This window comes from Rhea americana, unplaced genomic scaffold (genome assembly GCF_003343005.1).
Source record: "Rhea americana isolate MKP2758 unplaced genomic scaffold, rheAme1 scaffold_9, whole genome shotgun sequence".
Taxonomy (NCBI): Eukaryota; Metazoa; Chordata; class Aves; order Rheiformes; family Rheidae; genus Rhea; species Rhea americana.
Genome location: NW_028187088.1, coordinates 4,451,829 through 4,469,073, shown reverse-complemented (window position 1 = coordinate 4,469,073; position 17,245 = coordinate 4,451,829). Strand labels below are relative to the sequence as shown.

At 39.5% G+C, this 17,245-nt stretch overlaps 1 protein-coding gene across 6 annotated transcripts in view; it reads right to left on the bottom strand.

Moving 5' to 3' along the window:
- Positions 1-17,245, bottom strand: part of EPS8 (EGFR pathway substrate 8, signaling adaptor) — a 139,168-nt gene that overhangs the window by 10,940 nt on the left and 110,983 nt on the right. For 5 of the 6 annotated variants that reach the window (XM_085324170.1, XM_085324172.1, XM_085324173.1 and 2 more), the window contains 4 exons: positions 14,889-15,022; positions 11,117-11,228; positions 10,051-10,194; positions 1,662-1,902 (listed from right to left, as the gene is read on the bottom strand). In XM_085324170.1, the coding sequence (XP_085180296.1) occupies positions 1,662-1,902; positions 10,051-10,194; positions 11,117-11,228; positions 14,889-15,022 (631 nt within the window). The remainder of the gene's footprint in view (positions 1-1,661; positions 1,903-10,050; positions 10,195-11,116; positions 11,229-14,888; positions 15,023-17,245) is intronic. The other variant, XM_085324176.1, reaches the window with a different exon arrangement.

Genomic DNA, 17,245 nt, shown 5'->3' with positions numbered 1-17,245 from the left:
GGTGGTAACTGAGAGGTACCTAAAGACCCTTCAAGTTTCCGTGACGGCTCACGGCAAAGGCACGCAAGCCCCCACGCAGGCCCTGGGGTGCCAGCAACGGCAGAGGGATGCAGCCAAYCTGCTGCAACCTTCTTGTCTGCAGCAACCCTACACACCTCGACCTGAATCTCAGATGGTCCCCAAGTTTTCCATCCCTAACAGATGGAAAGAAGGCTTGGGTTCAGGTGAACAAAAYCGCTACAGCACACAATGTCCCCTTTAAAATGGACAATCACTTTTTTGGGGGGAGAAAGAAGTTCATTCTTGCTCTCCACAACTTTTAAAACCATTTGGGTTTCTTTTTTTGTTTAAGTAACAGACCACCAAAAATAGGACAAAGGTAGAAGCTGGCCTTGCTGTTTCTTAGAGGAAACAGCAGTGACGCATGTTCCTCCTGGGAGGCTGTTCTCTGTTTATAACTTCCAGCCAAGTAATTTGTTAGTTGAGAAAACAAAAATGCACCAAAATGCCCCTGGTGCAAAAGGGTCCCAGCCTACCTGAGTTCAGAGCTTAGGAGAGAGCTTGGTTAGCACTGGGCAACATGAAAACAGCCCCCACTGGCTCCGTTTTGCACCCTGAAGTGTGCTTATTCCAGAAGGCATGCAGGGGGGAAGAAAGCCATTCTGCAGAAACGTTCCATTTCTCACCTCAAACGGAACTGGGAATTTTTGATAAGACAGAGGTGCTGGGGATGGGAAAAACTGCAAACTCKTGAACTGCAAAAGGTTCATTATTTTATTTTGATAGCTATTGTTTTAATAGCTATAGTAACTGCTTGCCTATGAGTTTTAGCTGGTTGTAAGCTACACAATTACATTGCTTAAAGAACATTTAGGGCAAGAACTATYGATTTATAAAGTAAGCTCTTTTAAGCCAACTCTTACCTTTCAATTAATAGAGAGTAGGAGCCTCAGCAGTCAGGTTTTATAATGCTAYTTACAAACTGCCTTAGGCAATGCTTCCCATGACCTCCACACTGCCAGGTGCGGGTTGTCATGTTTTGCCAGACAGAGGACTCTGCAGTGCGTCCCTGTGTCCTCCTAAGACGAGGCCATGGGAGTTTGCTCAATGGTCTATCAGCTGCTGGTGCTTTGATCTAGCTAAGGGGATCTGATTATAAAATAATTCTTCTAAGAGACTATTTTTACAGTAAGGTTCCTATGCATCAAGTCATGAATATGATCATGAATACATGTTTCAAAACAGTAAATACCCTCAAAACACGGATAACCATTGATGCAAGTGCAAGAACTGGTTTTAAAAGYGATTTAAATGCTAATGCAGCAGTGAGCCCAGGAGGAGCATGTACATTAGGCAGAATATCAGCACGGGTATTTACCACATTTGGTATCACTGATTAAAAATCCTAAGTCATAAAGGGAGAGGATGAGCTTCTGTTTTGGAACTGGGACAAGTACTCGTAGGAGCCTCTTGCCTTCGCTCACCTCGATGATTACAGAGGGTCAGAAYACTTTATATGCAGAAAGCGTATAATTTAGACTCAGGCTGAAAGCCAAACGTTTCCTAAATATTTATCTGAAACACACGATTTTAAAGATTAACCAGAACACACAGGAACAGGAGAAAAAWTTTTTTTTTCCTTGCGTCTTGGGCAAACTTACGATCCACAGGCAGCTGCTTGTGCCTCTGGGTGTCCCGTGCGACGCTGCCGCCACCGCTGTCGCTCGAGGTGCTGCTCTGGCGGCTGACGGCTGTTGGGGCTTTGGGGACGGGAACGGGTATCGGCGCTGGTGCGGTGGGAGGCAGCGGGACGGGCACGGGGACGGGAGCGGGCGTTGGAGGCGGCGAAGGCGTAGCGGGAACCGGGTCGGGCTGTTTCGCAACRTGGTCCATCCTCTGTTTCTGAAAAGGCCCAGGGAGACTTGGTTCAAYAAGACAGCTTGGACGAGAAGCCAGGGGAATTCAGGTTTTTGCAGAAAACGCTTGGATTCTYTGCACCAACTCATCTCATTTATTCCAGAAAGACACCTTTCTCGCCAGATAAGAGCTTTAAAACTTGATCTCTCAGAATTCACAATAATCAGATTACCTGCAACTTACTTCTTTCTTCCGGACAATGATTTCTATAAATGAAAGTGTTTTTAAACTCAGAACTTCTGCTGGCTGGCACTTTTAAACAGCTTCCGGAATTTTTGAATTGTTGGAGTTTATCAGCATAAAAACACATGTATTATAGACGTTAGAGAAAAAATAGTGAAAACAAATATATTCAGCCACACCTAAGCCTGACTAATGCTTTAATTTATGAATATCACTGAGATTGGGGTTACTCATTATTTCTTGAGYTGCGGACATTGTGTAAAAAGTTCCTGTTCCTCCTACCGATTCAGTTGTGACATTTCAACTGTTTGTGTGACCATTAAAAGCCAGAGCAAYGTAACAAACCAATTAAAAAAAATCACAGAACTCCACAATACTTAGGATAGTTGTTTTTTTCCCCTCTTTACAAAATCTGTGTTGCAAAAATGTGGATGTTATCTCGCTATTRATAACCAACTGTGGCAGAAGTCACACACCAGGTATCTCAGGAGTAATTTTGAGGAATGTTTTCCTCTCTCCTTATTTGCCTTTAGAATGGTATCAATTACAGCAAAAAGGCATACCTTATCCCAAAGGGGTTGCAGAGATGGACAAGCCCAGAAGCTCACAAGCAATCAGTACCACTCTTTTCTTTCAAACAGTTCAAAGTGTACATCTCAGTATTTTAACAGGGCTCCCTCCCTGCAGTTTCAAACTAACATAGCTCTAAAGTTTAATATTAAAGCCTGTTTGCTCAGTAGTGATACCTCATTTCTGGGTTATGAGAAGTCTGCTTACTTTRGTAAGAAAATAGATGAGTACATTCCCCAGACTCATTCCTCCTTCCTGAGATACACTTCCCTATTTCCTTGGAGGTATAGGGTTTACGACAGATTAAGTAGGAAAATATTTGTAGGAGCCATATGTTAGAACCTGAGCAGCACATCACTGCCCTGACAACTATCAAGCTTTCATTAAACATCAGCAACCGCCCTTACAGAGAAATCTCCAAATTGCTAAGTCTAACTGGTAGGAGGAGAAGGAACACTAGGCGTTTTGTTGTTAATGCAAACTGGGGCCATGACAGCCAAGCTGCACTGAGCTACACCAGTGGAAAATTTATCCGATCAGGTTCTACGGCCAACCAATTAACTCTAAGACAAACATCCTTTGTTTCCATGAATTTTCTATTTAATTTAAATGGTAGTGATTCAAGCACACATATAGTCCTACAATATTCTTCCCTGTTAAACCTCTTTATTTCTTTTTTTTCTTGAGTTGAGTTGTTTAAAAACATTAATCTCAATTATTTTGTGCTCAGCTTCTGCAGTACATTGTGGAGAGATTTTTAAAAAATCATATGATTTACTACTACTATGATGACAAGACAATAATTCCTTTTTAAAATGTCAAATGCCAAAAATGCATAATGCAGAACATAAAAGAGAACAGACAGAATAATGCATATTCAAGAAATCTGTCCTTTGGAGGAAACTGAGCATCCTAGTAGGTATATAGTGATCATACATAATTTATAATGTATAGATGTACCATTATATGTCCAAAACCAAGTTAATGAATTTAATTCCTTCATAGGTAGTAAAATCTCATACTGATATTCAGAAATAACTTTATCTTGTTCACAGATTCAAAAATTCTGGATCATTATCCCCACAATGTACTGTCATATGTGCCCCTGCCCCAGACTTTCTTAAATGACATGCAAGGAAAAAGCAGTGCTCTTTTTATGGTAGAGATGATCCATTACAAAGCAAGGCATCCACTGCATATCACTGCAATCGCAGTTCAGTAAAAGAGACAGCTAAACACTACGTGTAGCTCTTAATTGATGCTACTAATGCAACTGGTGAACTGTTGCACTGCAACCACAAGCCTGATCAAAATGACCTGCTGTGAGTTGCAGTGAAAATAAAAAAGGAAGTCTCACTTAAATTCTACATTTACAGATGAAACCGAATTGAAATATGCTTCAAATTTTGTAGAAGTTTTTTGCACAGAGGCCGATTACACATTAGAATCAACTTATAATTTATTTTTTCCTTTTTTTTTTTTTTTGAACTCCAGATGTTTTGATGACATCCACACCTTCTTCCAGGCGCTTCTGCTCATTTCTACAAACAAAGCAAACATGCACTTGGCCATTTTGTAACTGCATAACCACACAGCCCAAAAGACTCATTTTTGAGGTTCAGTATCAGAACAGCAATTTTGTTACCTCTGAAAGCTCTCCCAGCAATTGCTATGAGAAAAATGGAGTAAACATATCAAATAGTATTGTTAAAAAGTTAAAAATAACTGTCCCATACATCACTCCTGAAGTTTCATACACTGTAGCAATTTAAAAAACAAAACAGCATCAGTGATAATAATTACCTCTTGTTCTTACTCTCTAAGCAACTCGCATAATGAGTTCTCTCCTTTTTCTTCCTTTAGCGAAACACTGATTATCCCAACATGTATAAGTGATACCATTCAAACAACAAGCTCTTTTCAAAGCACCTATCCAAACAGACTAAAAACTTAGAAACAGGTGTAAAAAGACAAAAACAGAAAAAATGCTTGAAAAGAGATACAAATCCTAAGATAAATGTAAGGAACACTTGCAACTGTACAATATTAAAAATCAAATCAGCAATTTTTTATCTTAAAAAGCACTTACATGTGAGCTAAAAAAAGCTGACTAATAAAATGATGTAAAGGGGCACTGCTGACAGACATGTACCTGGTATTTTGCTGACTGCTGCCAGAATGATGAACATTCCTTGTTTATTTTCTCCCCCTCTTATTTTTATTTATTTATTCATTTATTTATTAAATAATAGGCCAAATTGTAGCTTATGGAAATCAGAACAAATCTATTAAATTATTTGGAACAGTGATGATATACGCTTATTAAAAATCTGAATATATCAGAGAAGCTTTCTAGTATTAGATTTTTTCTTTTCTTGACCAGAAACATGTTGCATTCCACATAAAAAAGTGAGGTTTCAGCAGTCTTTTTCAACATGCTTCATGTTATATTTTGTCAAAAAGCAAGATACTGTATGACTTGAGCTACTTTTACGTAAGTAAGATTATGAGTCTCAACAACAGTGATGAGTATCAACCCTAAACTCTTGATCATTGCAGAAAAATTGAGAACAACATTTTTTAAATATATCCCAGAAACAAGGTATATATGCTGTCAAAGACACATATGCTGGAAAATACAGACTGAACATTAAAGAGTCATTAGATATTAACCATAATTAGAATTAGTGCTAGGAAACGCTCTCATTAAGCTGATGCAGACACAGAGCTTCCTACTTTTTTCTCCTTCTGAACATCATGTCGCTGTTTGCACAGGACAGAATGTCACTAAGAGGGTTGCTGCAGAGCATTCAGCCTTGGCTTTGGCAGCAGCGCTGTGCTTTGGGTGTTTTCTTGAGACTTGCCAGGCTCTCTGATCTGGAACATGCACCTACCTCCTTTGGCTATTTTTTTAAGAGATAAGAGTGAACCAATTGTTTGTCTATAACCAAAAGGGACAACAAAGTACCCAAGACTGGGAGAGAAAATTTCAAGGGAGGTCTCTCGCCAGAGGTTCCTTTGGTGGGCTCAGCTATTACCTGCAGCCAGCCAGGTGCCTATTAAAATCCCACTGCAAGGCACCTAACTTTGCACTTTGCAAGGTGTAAGGAATGTATCTTTTACTCTGATTTATGAACCCCAATCCCGCAGCACCAGGCACGGAGAAAGGCTGCGTGTGATGATGATTAGTGTCATCAAACCTAGCCCTTTTGATATGCATGGGTCTTTCTACCTCACAGGCAGCCAGTTACTTCTGAAAAAAACAGTGCTATCACAACAGCAGGCCAGAAAGCAAGAAGTACCTTAAAAGAGAAGAAACAGACAAAAAATTTAAACAGAACTTAATTACTCAAATTGCTATTAGATAGCATGAGTCCCCATTTCTTACAAAATATATTTTTTAGTGAGTAAACTGGGAACATTTAATTCTTATCATTAATCAAGTCCTTTTTACAGATATTCAATGGCCCTTCTGTATAATAAATGCCATCTCACAATTTGGGACTGGATCAATGTTGAATTGGATAGAAAAATCACTTTAAAAAATCAAAAAGTTTTGGTTTGATGGCAACTTTAAAAAACATTTAATATGAAAGGAAGTAAAACAGATACTGGCTCATGGTCAAAATTTATGACATCTCTTTGGCCTCTACAAACCGAGCACCTGGCAACTACATCTCTTCATTACCAGACACTTCATGATCAGCAGGAAAGAAACTAGCTGGCAAAAGATGAGTATGACACTCAGAACTAAGTTTGGGCACAAATGCTTTGCTTGAGGGGAAACCGCTACCCACAGAGAGATATTTTAAGAGAACTGCTAAATAAAGAGACTTGATGGAAAGGTTTTGACAGTAGATTGCCAAAGAAGGCAAAGGATACTTGTCCAAAATGAGGTGGAGAATTTTGTCTTGTTGCTTACATATCATAAAAAAAAAAAAAAAAAAGTGTGTTCTGTTGCAACAACTTTAGAAATAAGTAACAAGAATTCACAATAAAATAATGAAGGAAAAAGACTTTAAAAATAATTTAAGTAGTTAGATGAATTAAGATAGGCCTATGAACGAAAACTAGTGATTTCCACACAAACATCCACGGTTATACTTTTGATGACTGACGGTTCATCAGCACTAAGCAATGCCGTGCCCAGATCTCCAGAGTCACTGCGTGGACATGACTCAGACTTTGGGAGAGACCTTGGGCATTGACACAGACCTCACTCGCTCTGACACCAAAAGCACCTCAGCCCTATTTTCTACCTAAGACTGCATCATGCCCTTAGATGTACTATCACACTGCTGTGTACAGTCACATTTTTCTCTTTTTTTATTTTTTTTTATTTCTTATTTTTTTTTAATAAGACTAATGTACTGCATTTGGCTTTGCTCTCTGTGCCGCAGTATTTCATATATATCATTGATAAAATACCTGCCTCACTTCACAAAGGGTGTCATGAGATTAATTATCATGCCCTTAAAGATACACACCTCTATTCTTACTATATTTTTCAGTTTTCCTTTTAAAAAGGTAGTAAAAAAAGAGTTAGTAAAATGCACAGTAAGCAGGAAATACATTTATTAATTGTTCTCTAGGTCCACTGGGCATATTGTACATACAAAGATACTAAAGTACTTGAGAAGCTGTTCATATTCATGTGCAATGGGTGGTGAAGTTCCACCGCTGTTTCATGAAAAAAGGTAGACCAAAATGGCCAACACCACAGGACACTTTGGTAACTGATAATTAGCAGTAGTTGAAGATATCAGCAAGCATCCAAATGCTCTACTAAATGTACAGAAGTATTAAATGATTAAGAATATTGTTTTATGGGAACTAATTCAAGTGTCTTTCTCCTGACCAGCAGAAAGGCAATATTACCGCCTTGGTCTCACAAAAACGATGAAATAACCACCATATTGCTTGTAATATTCCTGCAAGTATCATCTCAGACAACTCTATGCTTTGAAGCAACTATTAGGACCTGGATCCTGAATAGGATTGAGAGAAAAATCAAAATTTAATTCAGTCTGCAGACTCAGAGGTCACTAGCAGAAGGCACAGAGCCAGACTAAAATAAACTCTGCTCTTATGAGAATGATTGTGATAACTGGACCTCTATCCCTCAGAAAAAGACTGTCAGTCTGTAGAATACTYGAATGAAAAAGCAATGTTTCAGTGCAATCCTTAATCCTTCATAACCTGAGAACACGTTTTTGTCACCTACCAGTCACTACCAGTAGTCCGTAAAGAAATACACTAACYTTGTACATAAATATAAATCTGCAGCATAAAGAGGACCAGAGTTCTCACCACAGCTGACAGACTACTTTGAAAGACCTCAAATGCTTCACAGCTATAACAAAAGCCARCTTAAGAGACTAGCAGAAACCCGTGCAGCACCGTGCGCAGAGACCCTGCTTCTGCTCAGTGTTTCGCAGAGGCACTGATGGGAATTGCTTCCCTGTCCTGCTCTACCACACGTTCTCCTCTTGGACCTTGGGCAGAGTTAGGCAGAGATCCCTTCCATGTCTCCTTTCTCACCAAGATAGCAGCACTGTCTAATAGCATTCTGATGAAAATAAAGACCATTAGGCAAACAGGACCCAAAAAACCCACGTGCCTATTGCAGAGGAAGAGAGAAATAAGCACACTCAGGAGTCCTAAATTTATGACAAGTCACCATAAAGTTAACAACAACATTTCTGACGCATGCCTTGGTAAAGACTCCCTTTATCCTGTGTAATTCATTGTGTTGCTAAATAGTTTCACWGTATTTCAAGCACATATTTAAATACAGTTAAAACTACGAAGGAACTACGCAATGGACTGTAGGAACAACCTGTCAGAGGGAAAAGAAACAGATTATCTTAAATGTCATTCTCTGCCCCAAATTTCATAGGTCTGTGGAGAACCCTTTGTGAAAATGAGGATTTTATTATTTCCCATGTCACATAATTATTCCATATGGAAGACTTCTGAACCTCCAGTGCATTACAAAATACTCTACTCACGCCATTCTCAGTCTGCTCAATATTCCTYGGTAAATTTCAAACACACAAAATTACATGCACTTAAARAAAAAAAAAAGTTAGATCTTTAAATGAGGATTTGAAAARCTCCCTAGATACACACTTCATTTCACACACAAATTGAAAACCAGAATCAATTTAGAAAGAGTGAAAATGTTATTTGGCAAACATTTAGGGATAGGAAAAACTCAGAAACAGTCTGATTCAAAACCCATCAAACTCGAGAGAGGTCCATCAAAGTACTGGGCCAGAARTACCCTAAGACCTGTTTCTCGAGATGCTTTCGTATCCCTGGAAAGGCTGGGAATACTGCAAAAGCTGCATTTTCATGTTAGCTGTGCATACAGCATCTGACACAGTGACACRTTCAGTTGGGACTTTTAGATGACTCTACAGTAGACACAGTTACCAYCACCATGGTATTTCTAGTCTTTCAGTCATCAGCTAGAGGGCTTCGGCACAAGGGGTGAATGTTAGGTTAAATTAAATGAAATTAAATTTCAAGTTTCAACAGAGGTTTGGCTTGTATGCGGGCTGAAAGTCTGAATCAGAAGCAGGCCTGGAACTTCTGCTTAATCCAAACGTGTTTGCCTTGCTCCTTTACGAGCCTCCAGCCCTCAAAGGCAGCGCAAAAACGCACACCGCAACTGTATCATGCAAATCCTTACTCAGATTGATAGGTGCACCGAAGTAAGTCTTTTTGTCTGTTCTTTCTTGTTTGCTCGCTTTTAGTATTTCACCCTATAATTCTTTTCTACATATACAAGAAATAACAAAAATACTGTATCACAACATGAAAATTAGGCCAGATGCCTAGATTGCTGTTGATGCACAGGAACAGCTTTGTGCACTTAATAGCAAAGACATCTAATTTCTCACAACTCCAAAATTACAGTAAGTAAATAAATTCAAGACTAAGATAGAGACACACATAAAGGTAGAAAGAGAAAAGAAAAGCTCATGTTCACTCTCCTAGAAGAAACAAAGATGACCCTACCTTAAATAATTCAAACTCCTTCTTTGGCATCAACAGCTATCAATCCACAAAGGATATTTGCAATTGAAATAAATGCACAAACTTCCATTAGGATGAAAATTAATACCCCTCAGCAAACAAGCAGAAAAAAAAAAGATTTTATTATATTTCTGTCAACTTTACTCTCATGTTATACTCTATGCAATACAGAAATCAACTTCAGCCTGTAATAAATAAATAAATAAATAAGTATCTTCTGATACATCAGTAGAACAGGCAGGGTTTTTTAAAGCTTTGTTGTGAATCTCTTTCCTTCTTCAGAACACATGCACACGCACTTCAAAAGAAAGTTTTGCTCCTAAGGAGCAGACGTACCTGGATGGTGCGAGTATATGCAGGTTCTGACCATCCTGGACCACCTTCTTGATTTCTCAGTGGGTCCAAAATGTTGTTTGGCACGAAGCCTGCACTGCCGCTTTTATTCTGAACCTTCCACCACTGCTTCCTATCATCCAGAATCTGAAACAATTTGGCAAGTTAGTTTTGTATTTTTCCTACTTTTCTCCTGCCAGCCCTGTACATCACAGAAACAAAACTGTAATTTTGCCAGGTTTCATGTTTGCTGACAGATCTTACACAGATGCCTCTAAGGAACCACTGTAGGCTTCCTTGATTATCACCATAGCTAATTGTACACTGTAGTGCTGCACTTTTCAAAACGTGGCTCTAAAGAAAGGATTTTAAAGAAAAGCATTKAATAAACTCATTTGAACTCAGACAGGTCAGCTCACGCATGGACAACAAGGGAAACAAGAATAGAAACACTTGTGCAAAGCTGATGGTAGCATCTTGACAATCTGTCTACTGCTGACTGCCAGAAAACCTAACTACAAATGTAGAGAAAGGCACCGCTCTAGGAAGGCATGCATTTGCGGACAGACCACTTCTGCGTAAATGAGGGGCTGGTAGAGGCTGGCTAGCAGAAGTCTGATCTCTGACTACCTGCAGTGCAATCTTATACAAAGCATTTTCTCTCTTTGCTGCTGCCTCCCTCTTACTCTTCTCCAGCTCTCAAGTTACCAGTCCTTCCAGGAAAGGACAGCCTTTCATTATGCCCTGCACATACACAGATGGCACACRGAGCTATTTAGATACTATCAAATGATGCTTTGAAAAGCAACGCTGGAGAAGACAGAAGAACACACAAATATATTTATAATGTGGACAACACACTGTATACAGCAACGAGTCGTAAGTCTGCACAGAATCTCTCTTTATCTTGCCTATAATGCAACAGAAATTAATTGAGYTTTCCATATTAATGAAGATAAATTGGACCAACACATCCCTATCATTTGGGACAGCCACACTGCCTACTGGGAAGATATCCTCAGCTTTAAGAAGCACTAGAAATTTTGTTTTTTCTTTGCAAAAGAATTACCTCCACAATCTCATCCTTCATGACAGAAAGCTCACTGTTGTTTCTTGCCATAAACTCATACTTGCATTTGGCATATTTCTTGGGCTGTGCTTTACTGTGTGCTTCATAGTTTCTGTAAAGCAAAGATTAGACTATTTTTCAGTGAGGCATTCAAGCAAAAGAAAACAACGACAAMATGCCCTCATCTGCAAAACACTTAAACAAAAAAGCCACCATAACATCACGTTGCTATAAAACTGGTATAGTCACAATACAATGATTAAGTTTCAAAGAAAAAAAAATGGTAAAAAAGCAGCTGAGTTACATGTACCTCAAAAACTGGGTGATCTTCATTGGCTCACCACTTGCAGTATGTATAACAACTTGGATTAGCAGATGCCATTGTATAAAGATAAATACTTATAGTAGGTTTAGTGTGTTTTCCTATAGAGGACTGTGTTAAGTTGCCATAAAAGCAAATGAATATACTGAGATCGGATTTTTGTACAAACTATCTTGTGCTTTGAATTAAATTACATTTATAGCCTCTATCATAAATTAAATTTCAGAACACATAATAAATGAATAACTTATTTAGTCTAATAGAATTAAACTGCTAATTAAAAAAACATTTAGGTCAGTTCTCCTAATTGACCAAAGATACCATAAACACCAACAGCCTTGAGTTGTTACATTAGTTAAAAATGAAAAATAACTTCTAGGTAGTTAAGAACAGGGTTCATTAGAGAATAAAGTATACCTCAGTAGCTTTCYGTTTCTTTGAGGAAAGATCTGTTCAGATTTGTTCAAACCCACACTGTCTGGGTGAAAAGCTATTATCTGCTTTGATGTACTACCACTTCAAGGTCAGAAACCCCCCTCCTCCCTCAAAAAGTATCTAAAAGAAAGAGGACCATTATTCACCTATTGCAAATTCATATCATATAGTAAAGTTAAAAAAAAAAGGATAATGAAAAGATTAAACAAACAATGACATGAAAAGCTGCATACAACATCACAGGACAGAGGTACAAATGCATCCGACCGCTGATGTTCACAGGGTGACTGCAGGCTCTGCGACACAYGTGGGCTTTCCAGGGGTTACCTAGCTATTGCGTGGCTGTGGAGAACTGTCTCACTTGACTTGGAGAGCAGAATAAAGGAACAGTCATATTCAGATCGAAAATGTATCATTTTGAAAAAAAGACAAAGCGCTGAAAGCATTTAAAGAGAGAATGAAAAATATGAGTTGAACTGCTGCCTGCAGAACGTGATGAGGTTGAAAGGCAGGTGAGTAATCCCAATTTTTCAGCCACCCACTCAAAATTTATACAGTTTTGAAGAGTTTTCTCACTGTTTTAGGCATATGATTACTAATGTATCTCTGAAGCTACTTTTACTGCTAAGCTCCCTTTCCAAAGTCAGTRCTTGGAAATGGACTGACTGCGTCTTCCAGCCTTGCCTACGGCTAACCGTGCTGTTCCCTCCAAGAAGTGTAACTCAGCCAGAATTGACAAAAAATGCTTACGGTTCAGTTTTACCCAACTCTGTTGCAATCAATGGTAACATCTCCAGAACGTAGGCAGGCCTGTAACTGCATGTTTTGAAGGGACTGCAATTCTTCAAGTTCAGCCTAATGAGCCAAACAGTTTTCTTSGGGCAGAAATATTTTCAACATTTCCCTCCATCCATCCTCTGTTGTGCTTCCTTTTTGTCTATCGGTACATTGTAATTGCAACTCTCTGCTTTCCTGTGCACATCAAATGGGAATCTAGTGGATTATAGGGCCTTCCAGGGTCCTCTTTCACAAATGACAGCACGAAAATAAACCACACYGCATATCATTTTGACACAGCGCAGCTTGCTGAAGAATTGCACTCAGACTATATTGCTTGGCATCASAGGAAGCGTTGAACACAGGAGCCCCAGGTGAACCCTAATAATGCACTGGAAGTATAAGGTCCTGATAGTTCAAGCTGCCTGAGGAAAGCATGTCTTGCTCTAGGTCCTGATATGCTGGAACTCAGCTCACTGAAGTTCCCAGTGATTAAACAGAAAGTCGGAAAGCAGCTGAAATGGCTGAAAAGGTCAGCTTGTATTCCTCCCTCCCCCAAACCTACCCTACCACCTGCTTCTTCGCAGTTGCTTTAACACTTATCTTTAAATTGAAGTTACTTACGGCATATTAATATTAATAGTTTTGTCCCATAATGAGCTCCTACCAGGCACATACTATATGTCTCAAGAGCCAATTTACAAACGAGAATGTTTGAGTAGCATTGAACAGCTGGGAGATAACCACATGCTGCAGGTGTTTTCATCGGCACTAGCCATCTCGACTCCCTCCTGTAGCCAGTGATGAGAAATCGGCACCACTGCAGCACCTCTCCTTTCACGTCTTTCAAAAGACTAACTCCAGCTCATACGAACYGCTCTTAGAAACACTCATTCTCTTCACCCACTACAAAGGAGGCTTGAATGACTAATTCAGATGCAGCCAGATACACTGATACTATCTGCAGCTCAAGGCAGCGAGTCCCCTTCTCTAACCTGAAAGGGAGGCAAGAGCACTCGCATGGAAAACTCTTTACACTGAGAGGACAAAACAGGCCTTATCCCRTTACAGATAAAAGAGAAAGGAAAAGGAAGCTCTAGAAGAGATCATCCAGACTGCAAGCTGAGTGGTCCTGGGAGAAGAACCCAAAGAGTAAACAAGTWTGAGAAAAAGATCAGAGATGACTACTACTGCTGTTGCTGTTATTAAGAATAAAACCAAATATCAGAAAAAGAATCAAGTATCTGTCCTGCATGCGATGGGGGAGCTTGTTTGCATGCAGATTAACAAAAGAACCTTCTGGCACATTGCTCAGACTTAGATGTGTTAAAGGTTTTCAGCAATAGAGTTACAGCAGTGCTTTTGTGTTTGYTTTTGTTTTTTTAAAGCCAACAATCTCATCCCCAAAACTTAGCTTAAACATCTTCCATGGCACTTAAACTAAACATACAGTTCATATGGTGTGTAAGGAATACCGTTTGGCACAGGGGAGTAATGCCAGCCCTGCTTTACGGATTTACTCCCACAGCTTGCCCTGATATAAATTCTCCATACACACAAGGCTGAAACTGCAAGGATCAGTGCATTCGATCCTCTTAAGCTATCTGGATTTAGGCTAAGATGGAGGGGATGAAAGCGGATGTGCAAAAAGACTCTGGTTGCTATGCAAACATTTCAGAGCATTTTGTGCAACTAAACATTTGGAAAAGAGCAGAAGGAATGATCAGTTACTATTCAGAAAGTGGATGTTTATGCACCAGCCCAGAAAAGAAAAAGCAGAGCACCAAGGAGCAGTAAGTGAGCAGCTACACAAATCAAGCAATCGTTCAGAACGATGACAGAYGAATCTTGGAGTAGATTTGTAACGCTTTGTAGTTCCATAAAGAGCAAAGCATACCTCACAAAAAGATGAAAAMAAGTAGAAATAAAATTTAAACGCAAACAAGAGGATCCAGTGCTCTGATTCAGGTTGATAGGCTGAAATCCCACCGCATCATTTTTGACAAAAGCATCAATTTACAGGGCACACATAAACAGGGTGCTACTACACAGGACACACTAAGAGAGTCTTAAAGACGTGCCTTCGAGAAGCAACAGCAAAACACCCACTGCAAAGCAGAACCGCCTCCTTACAGAAATAAYGACACAACCAGAGGCAATGACAGACACCTCCACCCCAACAGCAGCGAGTCGGGACAGTTATCCACAGCACTACGGACGGCGTGGACTCCGTGTTACCTATCTACGTGCCGGCTAACAGTTTGCTTAAAGGCGGCAACAGCGGCCCCTTGGTCCAGCAGAGGCCCTCTTTTGTAAGCGGTGTTACTGAATGCGTACCCATCGGACGGAGGGTAGTCGGGAACGCCGGGAGGCTGCAAGACAGAAAGCACAAAGCCACAAAGTGGATTAGTGTCACCTGCACGCCAGCGGCGCTGGCTTATTGCGCCCAACCCAGAAGCCCCGGGGTCCCCGCCAGCGCTTGCGTGCCCCTGTTTTCCGATGCTCACGGTTCTGCCATGAAAAGTTAATAACTTCTGCATTTCAAACACAGGGAGATCAAAAGGAGGAGAATAAAAGAATTCCTACCCTAAGTCATCCTGCTGCATTAATATTGCAGGGGATGTTCTTTAGAAAAACAGTTCTCTGGGGCAAGGTCCATGTCATCTTTTAGATATCACTACAGCAACAGAACTTGCAGACAACAATGACTGAACGGCTTTAAAATAAACTGCATTGAGAAACTGCTTTGAGCTTTTGTTCTAAATGCACGCTTTCAGGCAGAAAACTCGAGCAAGCTAACACTAAGTCTCAGAAAGAAATAAAGCCTCTGCAATAAAACTGTGGCTCACTTCTATCACCCTCCTGTTGAACATGACTGAAGTCAGTGAAGAAATGCAGAAAGGAAAGTGATACTCAGTGTAATTAAGGATTTTAATTAAGGATTTAATTAAAAAATAGTTTACTACAAACACCTCTATAAGGATATTCGACCCTTTACAAAATCCTTTCTAAGCAGCAGCTCTTCACAAAAGCCCAACCTTAAATTCAGCAATGATGCTCTGCTTCTAGTAAGAATTATTTTAAAATCTATTGCCCAAAATGAATTATGTTAATAATTAATCTCTACTTAATTTCTGAAGATTACGATACAGTTGCTCATGCTAGAATGCTAGATCTCTTTTTCTCATACCATTTTCTTGTTGCACAAGCTAGAACTACTGAGCTTTACCAGAAATTCTCAAGTCTCTCTCTGCCTTCTGTTATTTTTTTTTTTTCCTTGCTGTGTGGCTACCAAAAAGTCACCCACCTCATTTATGTCTCAGAGTATCAGACCTGGTGCCCAGAGACATTTATCTATGGTGCTGAGGCTTTTGAAGAGAAGTGAAAAGCCCAAAGMAACCCATATATGCAGAATATTCTTTAAAAATGTGTTAGGAAAACCTCTCTGAAAAAAATCTCAAGTGTCAGCTAGTTTATATTTTACAGCAAAAGATACTCGGGGAGCCGGAATTTGTTTTATTTCACACACAAATTATTTGCACTGCCTCAGCTTCACTGGACGGCAGTCACTGGTTCCCCGCTGTTTGAAGTTACTGTCATTTATTTTTTGGCTGCCGTTTGAAGTCACTGTCACAGGGGTGACTGTACCTTGGCCCCCTGCGGTGCAAACAGCACCTGCAACTATGTTATTCAGATTCAGAGACGGCAAGAAAAAAAAAAGAAAAAAAAAGAAAAAAAAGAAAATTTCWGGATCCAGAATATCTGATGTATTTTGCTAGGTGCCAGATCACTCCCTGGTAATAAGGGCCAGGCACTGCAACCATGGCGGCAGAACACATTGCACAGCTTTTTTGTTTGTTTGTTTGTTTTTTTTAAAAAAAGACAAATCCAAAGAGTCTAGGCCATCCCAAAAAATTACCATTCCAAAGAGCATTACTACACAGACACAAGATCCTCTCCCCATCTTAYTTCTCCCCACCACCAAGATTTTGTTTTAAGTTATTACATATAAAAATATTAAAMAAAATATTTACAATCATCAGAACACAAAAGCTAATGCTCTGGTCTTTTTTTCATTTCTATTTCGCATATTTCACACAGCATTCAAAGCGGATAATAGTGTTTTTTTTTAATTTCAAAAAAGCACAGCTGAGGAGATCAAAAAAACTGCATAGGAAATGTAGGGCAGTAGTGAAACTCTTGAGATAATGTCTGATGTTGCTTTCTGGGGAGATGAGTGGGGAAGGGAGCGACAGCAATGACAACAGCTAGATTTTACATCACTGTGCCCATTAACCTTACTAAATGCTTTTTTTGCTGAAAATGAATCATAGACAGTAACTATTTCTTCAGTTATTTCTCATATATTTTATCAGGCATAAAGCCAAACAGTGTTTGAAGTAATCAAATGCAAATCATGTTAGCCTCATTTGCTTGGGAGAAACTTCACCGAGCTTTGTAATCTCCATACCCGTGTAGGACTTTTTTCTTTTTTTTTTTTTTTTTTTTTTTAACAAATAAAGATATTCCTCAAAACAGAGTTTTATTGTGACAAGTGGTCCTTGGGTTGCCTGGATGCAACCCTGTCTACCATG